This window comes from Lithobates pipiens, unplaced genomic scaffold, assembly GCF_037356315.1.
Source record: "Lithobates pipiens isolate NorthernLeopardFrog02 unplaced genomic scaffold, aLitPip1_a1.2 Scaffold_23, whole genome shotgun sequence".
NCBI classification, from domain to species: domain Eukaryota; kingdom Metazoa; phylum Chordata; class Amphibia; order Anura; family Ranidae; genus Lithobates; species Lithobates pipiens.
In genome coordinates this window covers 37,411,259-37,424,427 of record NW_027507785.1, presented here as the reverse complement: position 1 = coordinate 37,424,427, position 13,169 = coordinate 37,411,259, and the positions used below count along the sequence as shown (strand labels likewise).

Below are 13,169 nucleotides of genomic sequence, written 5' to 3'. Positions count from 1 at the left end.
TGACCCATGTTGAAGGTATCCCTTCACCTGTCCCTGTCCTGATGTTTCTTGGAAGGAAGTGATAAGAAATAAACCCATTGGGAGAAGAGCAGTTAAAATTTTTTTTTTTTTAATAGCCTATTCAAATTGAAAAATAAAAGGCCACCCGCGATCGCTCCCCGTGGAGAAAGAACGGCAGTCTGCTGACGTAAATGAGCAGACCGCCGTGATCACTGTAATAATTTCACTGGTTCCTCAAAAAGTGTCAGCTTTGTGTCCGATCTGCGCGCCGCAATATTGCAATCCTGTTAAAAATCGCTGATCCACCACCATTATAAGTAAGAAAAAAAAATTCTATAAAAAAAGAAATCCTGTACTTGGTAGACGCTAACTGAGATTTTTTTTTTTACCAAAAATATGTAGCAGTATACATATTGGCCTAAATTGATAAAGAAAAAATATATAATAATAATAAAAAAATATAATATTATTATTTTTTTTTAAATATTTGATATACATTTATATCAGAAAGTATAAAACATGCAAAAATATTGCACGACCGTGCAATGTCAGCTAAGTTAGCGCAGTACCGTATCGTTAAAAAAGTGTCCTGGTAAATAAGGGGGCAAAACATTCCGGGGGCTGAAGTGGTTAACAAGTCAGTGAAGAATTCTACATCTGTAGCACACAGTTGGGGTTTGTATGCTTTGCCAGATCATGAAGACAATTAAGAGGTTCTAGTTTTCTTATCCTCTTCAATAATGTGTGTGTTGTGTGTTTTTTTTTTTTTTTAGTATTTCTACAGAGCGACATCGCGCAGAGGTGCGCAGAGCGGTGAACGATGAGCGCCTCACCACCATCGCTCATAAGTAAGACTTGCTAAAATATCAAAACTTTCTCGATTTTATATTCACATTATTTTGTGTTTTTGCTTTTTACTGTAAACTACAATATATAAATCCCCATCCTCCCTGCACAACAACAACTGAAATTTCCCCATCAGGATGGGGGGAGGGGCTGTTCTGGATGTTTAAAACCTCTCCAGTAAAATAAAGAATGGCTTTCACCAGCTGACCACAGAGATGGAGGGAACCAAAGATCCCCCCCCATGGTATAGGAAACCAGAAGTGACGGCGTTTTCGTTGCTTCCGATTTTCTGGATGTAAATGGCATAATTTTTTTTAATTTGGTGAAGCATCTGATCACACTGATCTTGGTTTAATCAGAGGCTTGTAAGGACAGAGGAGACATCTGGGGGTCTAATAGACTCCAGATCTCTCCATAAAGAGTACCTGTCACTGTCAGAAGGGATGTTTACATTCCTTGTGACAGCAATGAAAGTGATTTAAAAAAAAAAAAAAGTAAAGAAACAGTGTAAGCAAAAATATAAAGTAAAAAAAAAATGTTTTAAAGTGCCCCCGTCTCCCTGTGCTCACGCACAAACTTTGTGCGTGAGCACCGGGAGACGGGGGGCGCTTTAAATTTTTTCATTTTTCTTCTTTTTTTTTTTTTTTTTTTTTTTTTTTTTTTAACTTTTTATTTACACTGTTTCTTACTTTTTGTCAACTGCAGTTTGTAAAATTCTGTGATATATAAAACATTTTTTTTTACAACTGTCAGTAAGTTTTCAGGGGCTGATAATTTAATGCAGTGTTGACTTTTTAAGTGTAATAAAAAAGTAATTTGCCTGATAAAGTATTGTCAGTGTTTCCATATCATGTTTATACTGTTTGAATATTCACTGTGTTCGTTTTCAATAGGAGTGCTTTCATTTCTCAGGTTGCCAGTAAAATTGTGCTCTACCAGTAAATTTTCCATGTTTTGTCAGTAAAAACTGCTGCGGGAGGTTGGCAACCCTGGCACAAAGGCGAACACACATACGTAGCTTGCATACGTGGTGTTTGCACCACACGTGAGGTATTGCCACAAACATTATAGCGAGATCACGCTAGCACCAGTCCACCTTTGTAACTCTTAACTGGTAACCTGTAACGTATCGCCTATGGAGACTTTTAGGTATCGTAGTTTGAAGCTGTTCCACAGGCATATGTCGTTTTAAACGTGACGTGTTGGGTGTCTGAACGCAATCACACACACACGTTCCTGAAAATGGCTGTACTAGTGCTGGGTGCTGCAATGACCACCGATTGGAAACTGTAGACAATCGGAGTGAAGAAATGTCATCGGCACACCAAGGATTCCTCAAAAGGGTCCAAAGCTTTATTCACTTGACTAAGGGGCCCTGCGTAGCTCTGAAACAATGCCGTTTGTGTACTTTGTGACCATGTGAATAAAGCTTTTGAGGAATCCTTGGTGTGCTGATGACATTGCTTCACTGTTAGGTATCTGTTCACACTACATAACATCGTTTTATATTTGGGCATTGTGTTTTTGTGTGCAATAAAATGAAAAGAAGTGTATTTAACAAATTGCGCCTTGAAAAGCCACTGTGCAAATACGGTGTGACATAAAAATAATTCTAACACCTACAAATTTATTCTCTAGGGCCTCTAATTTATATATATATATATATATATATATATATATATATATATATATATATATATATATATATATATATATATATATATATATATATATATATTCATGAAATGACAAAAGGGACTGCTGCACAAAAATGTTTTAATGAAAAATGTAATCAAAGCATCCAAAATATATAGGCCATCATCGTAACAGTTTCAGGTGATCTGTATTAGCCCGAAACTTATGATGATGGCCTATATATGTTGGATGTTTTGATTGCATTTTTCATTAAAACATTATATATATTATACACACACACACGTACACCACTTACATTTTTGTAAATATTTTATTATATCTTTTCATGTGACAACACTGAAGAAATTACACTTTGCTACAATGTGAGTGTACAGCTTGTATAACAGTGTAAATGTGCTGTCACCTCAAAATAACTCAACACACAGCCATTAATGTCTAAACCACTGGCAAAAAAAGTGGGTACACCCCTAAGTGAAAGTGTCCAAATTGGGCACAATTAGCCATTTTCCTTCCCTAGTGTCATGAGGCTCGTTAGTGTTACAAGGTCTCAGGTGTGAATGTGGAGCAGGTGTGTTAAATTTGGTGTTATCGCTCTCACTCTCTCATACTGGTCACTGGAAGTTCAACATGGCACCTCATGGCAAAGAATTCTGAGTATCTGAAAAAAAGAATTGTTGCTCTACATAAAGATGGCCTAAGCTATAAGAAGGTTCCGAGGACCCGGAAACTGAGCTGCAGCACAGTGGCAAAGACCATACAGCATTTTAACAGGACAGGTTCCACGCAGAACAGGCCTCGCGATGCTGGACCAAAGAAGTTGAGTGCACATGCTCAGCTTCATATCCAGAGGTTGTCTTTGGGAAATAGACGTATGAGTGCTGCCAGAATTGCTGCAGAGGTTGAAGGGGTGGGGGGGTCAGCCTGTCAGTACACCGCACACTGCATCAAATTGGTCTGCATGGCTGTCGTCCCAGAAGGAAGCCTCTTCTAAAGATGATGCACAAGAAAGCCTGCAAACAGTTTGCTGAAGACAAGCAGACTAGGGACATAGATTACTGGAACCATGTCCTGTGGTCTGATGAGACCAAGATAAACTTATTTGGTTTAGATGGTGTCAAGCGTGTGTGGCAGCAACCAGGTGAGGAGTACAAAGACAAGTGTGTCTTGCCTACAGTCAAGCATGGTGGTGGGAGTGTCATGGTCTGGGGCTGCATGAGTGCTGCCGGCACTGGGGAGCTACAGTTCATTGAGGGAACCATGAATGCCAACATGTACTGTGACATACTGAAGCAGAGCATGATCCCCTCCCTTCGGAGACTGGGCCGCAGGGCAGTATTCCAACATAATGACCCCAAACACACCTCCAAGACGACCACTGCCTTGCTAAAGAAGCTGAGGGTAAAGGTGATGGACTGGCCAAACATGTCTCCAGACCTAAACCCTATTGAGCATCTGTGGGGGATCCTCAAACGGAAGGTGGAGGAGCGCAAGGTCTCTAACATCCACCAGCTCTGTGATGTCATCATGGAGGAGTGGAAGAGGACTCCAGTGGCAACCTGTAAAGCTCTGGTGAACTCCATGCCCAAGAGGGTTAAGGCAGTGCTGGAAAATAATGGGGGCCACACAAAATATTGACACGTTGGGCCCAATGTCTCACCTAGGGGTGTACTCACTTTTGTTGCCAGTGGTTTAGACATTAGTGGCTGTGTGTTGAGTTATTTTGAGGGGACATCACATTTACACTGTTATACAAGCTGTACACTCACTACATTGTAGCAAAGTGTCATTTCTAATGTGTGTGTGTGTGTGTGTGTGTGTGTGTGTGTGTGTGTGTTTTTGGCTCCAAAATTTTTTTTCTAGAAAAAAAAATATATATAGATTTTTTACATGTATGTGAGAAGTGTCAGCATGGTCCCGGTATCTGCAGCAGTTAAACATACAATAATAAGCTGGCAGAACTTAGAGCATTACTGTACTTACCTGGAAAATAAATGGCTATAGATACAGCTATATACTTACCTTTTGTGTTTTTCCAGCATGTCTGGTCCAAACAGTTCTTCTGAATGGTCCATCGAAGGTCGAAGATTGGTACCGCTGATGCCGCGTCTGGTTCCACAGACCGCTTTTACAGCCACTGCCAACGCCATAGCCAATGTTGCTGGACAGCACAACTCTTCACTTCCAGATCCTGCTGAGACCGGGAACAAGGAAGGTGAGGAAGGTGGTATCTCCTTTTTTATTCTTTGATATTATTATTATTATATTATAATGTTTGTATTGTGTGTAATGTGTGTGTGTGTGTGTGTGTGTGTGTGTGTGTAGACACTATAACTCAGACAGAGATTCCCAGTTATGCTTGCTTTGCGGTCCATTTTAGTAAAAGAAAAAAAAACGCAAAGCAAGTGTGAACAAGAATTTCTGTCTGTGTTTTTTATAGCGTCTACAGACTATGGTGTGTATGTATAATGGAATTTTTACCTATTATTTATTTTTATTTTTTCCCTATACTCCTAATGGCGGTGATCAACGACTTATAATGTCACTGAGATAATTCGGCTGACAATCTGATGCTGGTGGGGGGGGAGGAGACTACTGACTGACACAGACATCAGTGACCCTAATAAAGTGATCACTAATAATACTAATGACACTGGCTGCCAAGGGGCTAACATCTAGGGTGATTAAGGGGATAAATGTGTGCCTAGCTATATGTGTAATGTGTGTAGTGTGCTGCTTTTACTAACTGATCTCAAAGTTTCTCATCCCTGCTTTGTAGGCATGGGAATTATACAGATTGGTCCCTTTGTACAGAGCCCTGTGTTGATTGTCACCACAGAGCTCTGGGCTGTGACAGGCTTTTGCTGTGTACAATCACAGCGGGAGCCAGACACGGGGTGGTGCACATGCCCCAAACCCAGAAGTAGGCAGCGATTTTTATGGATATAAAAATTTTGCCTATGTGACTCCCTGACATGCCACATTTGGCATGTCATTTTTTTGGGGGAGGCGCAGGTTCCAGCTCCCACTTCAGGTGCACCAAGGCACCGGAAGGGAGACACACCCAGCCCCCACCCCCCCCTCTCGGCAATCATCTGGGACACGTCACAGGTCCCAGATGATTGCCCGGCCAGTCATGGCGTGAGGCTCACGCATGCACAGTGGGTGCCCGGCTGTGAAGCCACAGCCGCGCGTCCAGAGTTACAATGCCGGCACCGCAGAGAGGAGGGGGAGATGAGCAGGGCTTCGTACGCCCATATCACTGGGACAGGTAAGTGTCTGATTTATTAACCACTTACAGACCTGACCATTTTTCTGGTCGAAGACCAGACCACTTTTTGCGATTCGGCACTGCGTCGCTTTAACTGACAATTGCGCGGTCGTGCAACAAAATTGACGTGTTTTTTTTTTTTTTCCACAAATAGAGCTTTCTTTTGGTGGTATTTGATCACCTCTGCGGTTTATATTTTTGGCGCTATTAACAAAAATTGAGCGACAATTTTGAAAAAAAGGCATTATTTTTTTACATTTTTTTTATAATAAATATACCCCAAAAATATATAAAAAAACATTTTTTTTCCCTAGGCAGATACGTATTCTTCTACATATTTTTGGTAAAATCACAATAAGCGATTATTGATTGGTTTGCGCAAAAGTTATAGCATTTACAAAATAGGGATAGTTTTATGGCATTTTTATTAATAATATTTTATTAAATTTTTTTTTTTTTTTTTACTAGTAATGGCGGCGATCAGCGGTTTTTATTTTTTATTTTTTTTTTTATTGTTACTGCGACATTATGGCGGACATATCGGACTTTTTTGACACATTTTTGGGACCATTCACATTTATACAGCAATCACTGCTATATAAATGCAGTGAAGGGGTTAACCAGTGGGTGGCAGTGTAGGGGTTAAGTGTTCCTAGGGGTGTGTTACTAACTGTGGGTGGGTTGGGCTTTCATTTAGTGAACACTGATCTCTGCTCCAATCATATGGAGCAGAGATCAGCGTCACTAGTTGCTAGGCAGAATGGGGAAATGCTGTTTACAACGGCATTTCCTCCATTCAGTCGCCCCGTGAGATGATCGCGGGTATGCCCGCAGCGATCGAGTCCGCGGGACCCACAGCCGGTCTCACGGGGGTCCCGACCAGCACACAAGCGCGCTGCCGGCGGGCGCGCTCGCGATGGCAGGGCGGCATTGAAGATTGGACGTACCTGTACGCCAGTATGCCTGCCCGTGCCATTCTGCCGACGTACATCGGCGTGCGCTGGTCGGGATCGGTTAAAAGAACTCTGCTTTAATTTGACCTGATAATCAGCCTTTTGCGGTCCCTGTACAGCAGAGCTGAAAAGGAGAGGGAGAAGCAACACAAGCAGCCATTTACACTAGAGGTCGACCGATATTTAGAAATCATGATGGCCGATATATATGATGCCGATTTTTTATTTATTTTTTATATCCCCCTTCATCTCATAAAATCTAACAGAAACCTTTCCCACTGGGGCGTTTTTCAGGCGCTTTTGGGCTAAAAATAGCGCCTGTAAAGTGCCTGCAAAACGGCTCCCCTGCAGTCTGTGTGAAAGACAGAGTGCTTTCACACTGAGGCGATGCGCTGGCAGGATGTTAAAAAAAAAAAAAAAAAAAAAAAAAATGCAAGTAGCACGTTTGGAGTGGTGTATACCGCTCCTCCACCACTCCTGCCCATTGATAATAATGGGCACCATGCGATTTGGCAGTGGTGCTTCACGGGCGCATTTAATCTCTTCCTCGGCTGCTAGCTGGGTTATATGCTCCCCACTAGCAGCCGAATAGCGCCGCTAAAACTAGCAGCGTTTTACCATCAACGCCTGCCCGCTCTAGTGTGAAAGCAGCCTTCATAAGTGATATAGAAAATTTCTTACGTTTAAACATTTATTAAACAAAACAAACCTCCAATCAGTTCACTTGTATGTATGATTTAGATAAAAAAAAAAAAAAACCTATATATTAAATAAAAACAGGTAGTCAAAACTTTTGGATGAAAAAAAAATGGGCTAACTTTACTGTTTTAGTTTTTTCTTTTTTTTTTTTTTTTTTTAGTGTATTTTTTTCCCAAAATTTATTTGAAAGACCTCTGCGCAAATGGCGTGTGACAGAAAATATTGCAACAACTCCTATTTTATTCCCTAGGATCTCTGCTAAAAATATATAATTTTTGGGGTTCCAAGTGATTTTCTGGCAGAAAATACAGGATTTTTACTTGTAAGCAACATGTGTCAGAAAAGATTTAGTCTTTAAATGGTTAAACTGAGAACTATACACACTGAGTTGAGTTCATTCAAGTGTAAACATTGTATCTCTTTACTCTTTTCTTGGCAGACTGCCCAGAGAGGAGGAAAGTCGCTTCTATGAAGACTAAGGGTCGGTTCACACCGGGACGACTTGTCAGGCGACTTAGCCGCCTGACAAGTAGCGTTCCATTCTGTACAATGAAACCATTCTAATCTAAGCACAACCGGCCGATGCCGATTAATTAAAAAATGGCAAATATCGGTCGACCTCTAATTTTACACTGGTGCTGCAGTTCAAGGGAAATGCTGATAAAAAGAGAGAGCATAGTTACAGATGAGCTCATCAGTCAGCTGTTTCTCCTTTCACTGTCCAGTCATCTGCTGGGGGAGGGACAAGACCTGTAACTGTTACTGAACTGCAGCAGAAAAAAGGAAATCGGGTCTCCTGTCCTAACAGGTAGGGCTGTGTAAATCTAAAGACAGACTGTACAAAAATACAAGTTCTTTTGCAGGTAAAACAGCCCCACTTGTATGTATTTTATTTAGCAGTTTTCCTTTTATTGTAGTGAAAATATTGGTTTAGTGAGAAAGGCTTTAACTAATGCCCAGTGTCGTCTTCTTTTTTTTTTTTCTCTCTGTAGTGGTCGTGTGTTATTCTTACACAAGTACAACATCCACTCCCACATCCACCCCAGTCCCCAGCGGAAGTGTGGCCACTGTCAAGTCTCCTCGACCTGCGAGCCCAGCCTCCAACGTGGTAGTCCTTCCCAGCGGCAGCACAGTCTATGTGAAAAGTAAGTGAAGGCTTGCAGTACCTGTCGCCTATACTAACTGGAGGGGGCTTCTGCAGCAGGCATAATCCGCACCGGGGATTTATATATTCAATCTTCATGTTCAGTGCGTGTATGCTTAATGCCCATGGTGTCTGCACCCCAGCCGATCATTCCTGGGGTGCCGCCGTCATTCCTGGTAAGGGAACCCGGTAGTGAAGCCTTTTGGTTCCCTTCTGCGCATGCGTGAAGTGCGCTGCGCTTCCTAATTCACCCGGCGGCGGGGGAAGGAGGGGAGCCGAACTTCCGGGAGATCGGGCTGCAGCCCGTCTCCGGAAGGGCACCGAAAGGGGGGGCGTATAAGCGAGAGTTCCACTTTTGGGTGGCGCTCCGCTATAAGGTATTACTGTTGGTGTAAATGATCTGGTTCCTGGGCAGGTGGCTTCTACACCCCAGAGGATCGCCACAGTCTTCTTGGCTTGTGGTGTCACGTACAGAGGGTTAAAATTGAAGAGGTCCAGATAGAATTTTATTCCATTGAAGGTCAGGGGTACAATTTAAAAAGTAGCCAACATATTTTGTGGGTCTGTCTAAGTGCCACCTTCATCAGGGATAGAAAGAACATAAGATGATTTTCATACAGCTGAATGTAAGCAAAAGATTTGCTAGCAATTAAAAATTGTGAAAAAAAATAAAAAACGCAGTCCTTAAATGGTAAGGAGTGGGCAGCCCCCATGGCCTTAACAACCGATGAGTCATCAGCTGTCAGCGGGGTTACCAGCTGACAGCTGAATGTAAAGAAAAGAAATGCCAGCATTGAAAAAAATAAAAAACGGCGTGGGATCCATACCAGGCCCTTTGAGTCTGGTATGGATTTCAAGAGGGATCCCCATGCCAAACGTTTTATTAAAAATGGCGTTGGCGCCCCCCCCCCCCCCCAAATCCAGACCAGGGTTGTGGGGAAGAGGCCCTCTTTCCCATCAACCCGCCCCCTCATCTGTGTGGGTCATGGCTGCACGCTTGCTAGCCCCCTCCCAATTTCCTAGTCTGCCGGGCCGCATGCTCGGATAAGGCCTGGTATAGATTTTGAGGGGGACCCCCACACCTTTTTACATTGTGGCATCAGGGTTCCCCCCCCCAAAATCCATACTAGACTCAAAGGGCCTGGTAAGGATGGGGGGGGGAACGCTGTGTTGTGTGTTTGTTTTTTTTTTTTTTTTTATGCCGGCAAATTCTTTTCTTTACTTTCAGCTGTCAGCTGGGAGGGACCTCGCTGATAACTGACGACTCATTGGTTGTTAAGGCCACGGGGGCTGCCCACTCCTTACTATTAAACATCTTACACATTCGTTAAATACTGCATACCTGGACCACTACTTAATTACCGCATTTAATTATTTCCTTCTGTGAATTGAGTTTAACGCCTGTTCATGTGGTATTTTCCGAGCGCTTTCAACGCTTTGCGGTGAATACTGTAAAATGGTATAGTGAATTGACAGTTTCAGGATCACATGCGCTGTTTAGGCAAAATGTATCTGGACACCTAAATATTGCATTCAAGATTATTTTGTGAATGAAGCCCATTGTCATTTTGGATTCATGAGTTTATCTATTATGAATTAAAATTTTGCCCCTTCAGGTGTCAACTGCTCAGATGACGACGAGAAGCCTCGCAAGCGCCGTCGAACGAACTCCAGCAGCTCGTCCCCCGTTGTCCTGAAAGATGTCCCCAAGCCAACAACGCCAGTCTCGAAAACCATTACCGTGCCGGTCTCTGGGAGCCCCAAAATGAGCAACATCATGCAGAGCATCGCCAACTCCTTACCACCACACATGTCACCAGTGAAGATCACTTTTACCAAACCCACCACCCAGACAACAAACACTTCCACCCAGAAGGTAGACCTCTCTAGCCGTGGCTTGCACGGTTTTCAGAGCTGAGATGAATGACATTGGTCAATCACTGCTTTACTGTTTTTTAACTTTTTTTTTTTTTTTTTCTGCTTATCTTCTGACAGGTAATAATTGTGACAACTTCTCCAAGTTCTACATTTGTCCCGAACATTTTATCAAAGTCTCACAACTACGCTGCAGTCACTAAACTGGTTCCGACGTCTGTCATAACTTCCACTACTCAGAAGCCGCCAGTGGTCGTTAGCTCTGCCCATACTCCTGCCATTAGCAGCACCATTGGCAATGCCCCACCTGCTTCTCTGTCTACAGGGTGCGTTGCTGTCACTGCAGTCGTCTCTTCGACACCATCCTTGGTCATGTCCACAATGGCACAAGGTAAGAAAGTCCTCTATAGCAGGGGAATTGAATTAAAATTCCAAGGAGGTCTGGTCACTAAAATGTTCTTCTGGCTGTGGTTAGAATCTCAAGTCTGTGCTATGAAAGATTGTACGTGTCTACTTTTCTTGTATGTTTCCTCCACACACTCTGGTAATACTCTGTAAATGTCCCCATTAGTGTTCCATCTTACATTAGGTGCACCTACTAAAGTAATCATTACATTGGGTGCTCCAATCAGACTACCCCTATAAATCAGTTGCCATCGTCCGAGCGCCCCACCGGAGCAGGCCCCTTGCGTAATGTGCTGCCACCGAAGCAGGCCCCTTGCGTAATGTGCCTCCACCAGAGCAGGCCCCTTGCGTAATGTGCCCCCTCTGGAGCGGCACCTTGCATCAGATTGCCTAGGCAAGAAAATATGATTAAAAATAATGTTGATTGGGAGAGTTAATTTACACTTTAATGTTACTTTGAATGTAATTGGGGTGTAACCTCGCCTTGCATTTTTTTTAGGAATAAGTGTCCTGTAGTAGTATGGTCATTCTGCTATTTTCAGAAAAGATCTCCCAGGTTACAAAGCTGTGTATGTGGTTTGTGGAGGAAATAAACCCACCCAGTGTAGACAAGACTTCAGCAGACCCGTGGAATTCTTTACCCTTCAGTAAACTTTATTTCTCCTGGTATGAATGCATAGTGTACAAATCACTTGATGAATGAGATAGACGTGAATGCTTTCAGGTTTCTTTGGAGCCCATTTGGATAAGTCGCTTTTATCTTTTTATCCAGGTGCCTCGACGTCAACAGTGAAAGTGCCCTCCAATAGACTTCCTTCCCCCAAGAACCTGATCAGTTCCCCCGGCCAAATCCTGGCACAGTTCCCCAAGCATTACCAGCAGTTGCCAAAACATCAAATCCATCAAATGTCGCCACAGGCTCCCCCACTGTCACAGCCGTCCACTATTACCCAGCCAGCACCCACTCCACCTCCTCAGGTGCCACCAGGGATCAAGCCTACTATACAGATAAAGCAGGAATCTGGTGAGTACACTTCATGTTGTGGAAAAAATGCCAACTGCCCGGAGTTCTTTAGAATAACCCCTTCATGACCAAGGGTCATTCACACCTAGAAGCTCCAGACAAATTTTACAGCATCAGCGTCAGTTAACCACTTAAAGACCACAATACGTGTGTGTATGTGTATATAATATATTACATGTTGCGGCTTTTAAGTGGTTTATCAGTATTATGGCTGAAGATATCAGTCATAACCCCCGGTATCTTTTTCTTCAGCCTACTTAATTGGTAGGCTGCATGTGGTGGGCACTGCACTGATGAGGCTGCATGTGGTGGGCACTGTACTGATGAGGCTGCATGTGGTGGGCACTGCATTTGGTGGTCACTGCACTGATGAGGCTGCATTTGGTGGGCTACTGTTGGCATTCTCATGAAAAGTTTTCCAAGCAGCTCGTCCGAGAAACAATCCGACAGTGCAGCCGGCTGGTCTCAGGGGTTATCAGAGTAGATCATCTTTAACCCCCCCCCCCATGGTAGAGCTACACGATTAATCCTAAAAGAATCGAGATCGCAATTTTACCCCACCCCCCCTTGCAATCTTAACACAGCATTTCCTCGATTCAGTGCAGAGAGATCTCTGTTCAAGCCGACAGCTGTCAAAATAAAAAAAAATAAAAACGGGCAGCCTGCCAAGTTTATCCCAACATCACTCAGGCGAGATAAAGAGAATTATTGTTACTTGCTTAAAAGTTAAAAATCTGTATTGTTTTCTAGAAAATTACTTAGAACCCCCAAACGTTGTATATAATTTTTTTTTTTTTTTTTTAATTGTTTTTTTTAGCAGAGATCCTAGAGAATAAAATGGCGTGGATGTTGCAGTATTTTATGTTGCACAATATTTGCACAGCTGTCTTTCAAATGCAATATTTTGGGAAAAAATACACTTTAATGAAACTGAACTAAAACAGTAAAGTTAGCCCAATTTTTTTTGTATAATGTGAAAAATGTTACGCCAAGAGAATCGTGATCTTTATTTTAAGCAAAAAAATCGTGATTCTCATTTCAGCCAGAATCGTGCAGCTCTACTCTATGGCCTTCAAGGACCGGAGCAACGCCATGATGTCACTTCCAAGCGAGGCTGGAAGTAAATAACTTTTTTTTTTTTTTTGTTTTGTTATCTTTTGCTTTTAAAGGCAGAGGAGAGATTATTATTTTTATTTTCTTCCTTTTTTTTTTTTTTTTTTTTTTTCACCCCATATCTATCCATAAAGAGGACCTGTCATCCTTATTTCTGTTACAAGGGATGTTTACATTCCTTGTAAT

At 42.5% G+C, this 13,169-nt stretch overlaps 1 protein-coding gene across 1 annotated transcript in view; it reads left to right on the top strand.

The window, feature by feature from the left end:
• Positions 1-13,169, top strand: part of EMSY (EMSY transcriptional repressor, BRCA2 interacting) — a gene marked incomplete in the record, with an annotated part of 97,812 nt that overhangs the window by 2,099 nt on the left and 82,544 nt on the right. The window contains 7 exon segments of the mRNA XM_077451430.1: positions 774-848; positions 4,539-4,714; positions 8,415-8,567; positions 10,183-10,442; positions 10,562-10,832; positions 11,619-11,870; positions 12,913-12,990. Of these exon segments, the coding sequence (XP_077307556.1) occupies positions 774-848; positions 4,539-4,714; positions 8,415-8,567; positions 10,183-10,442; positions 10,562-10,832; positions 11,619-11,870; positions 12,913-12,990 (1,265 nt within the window).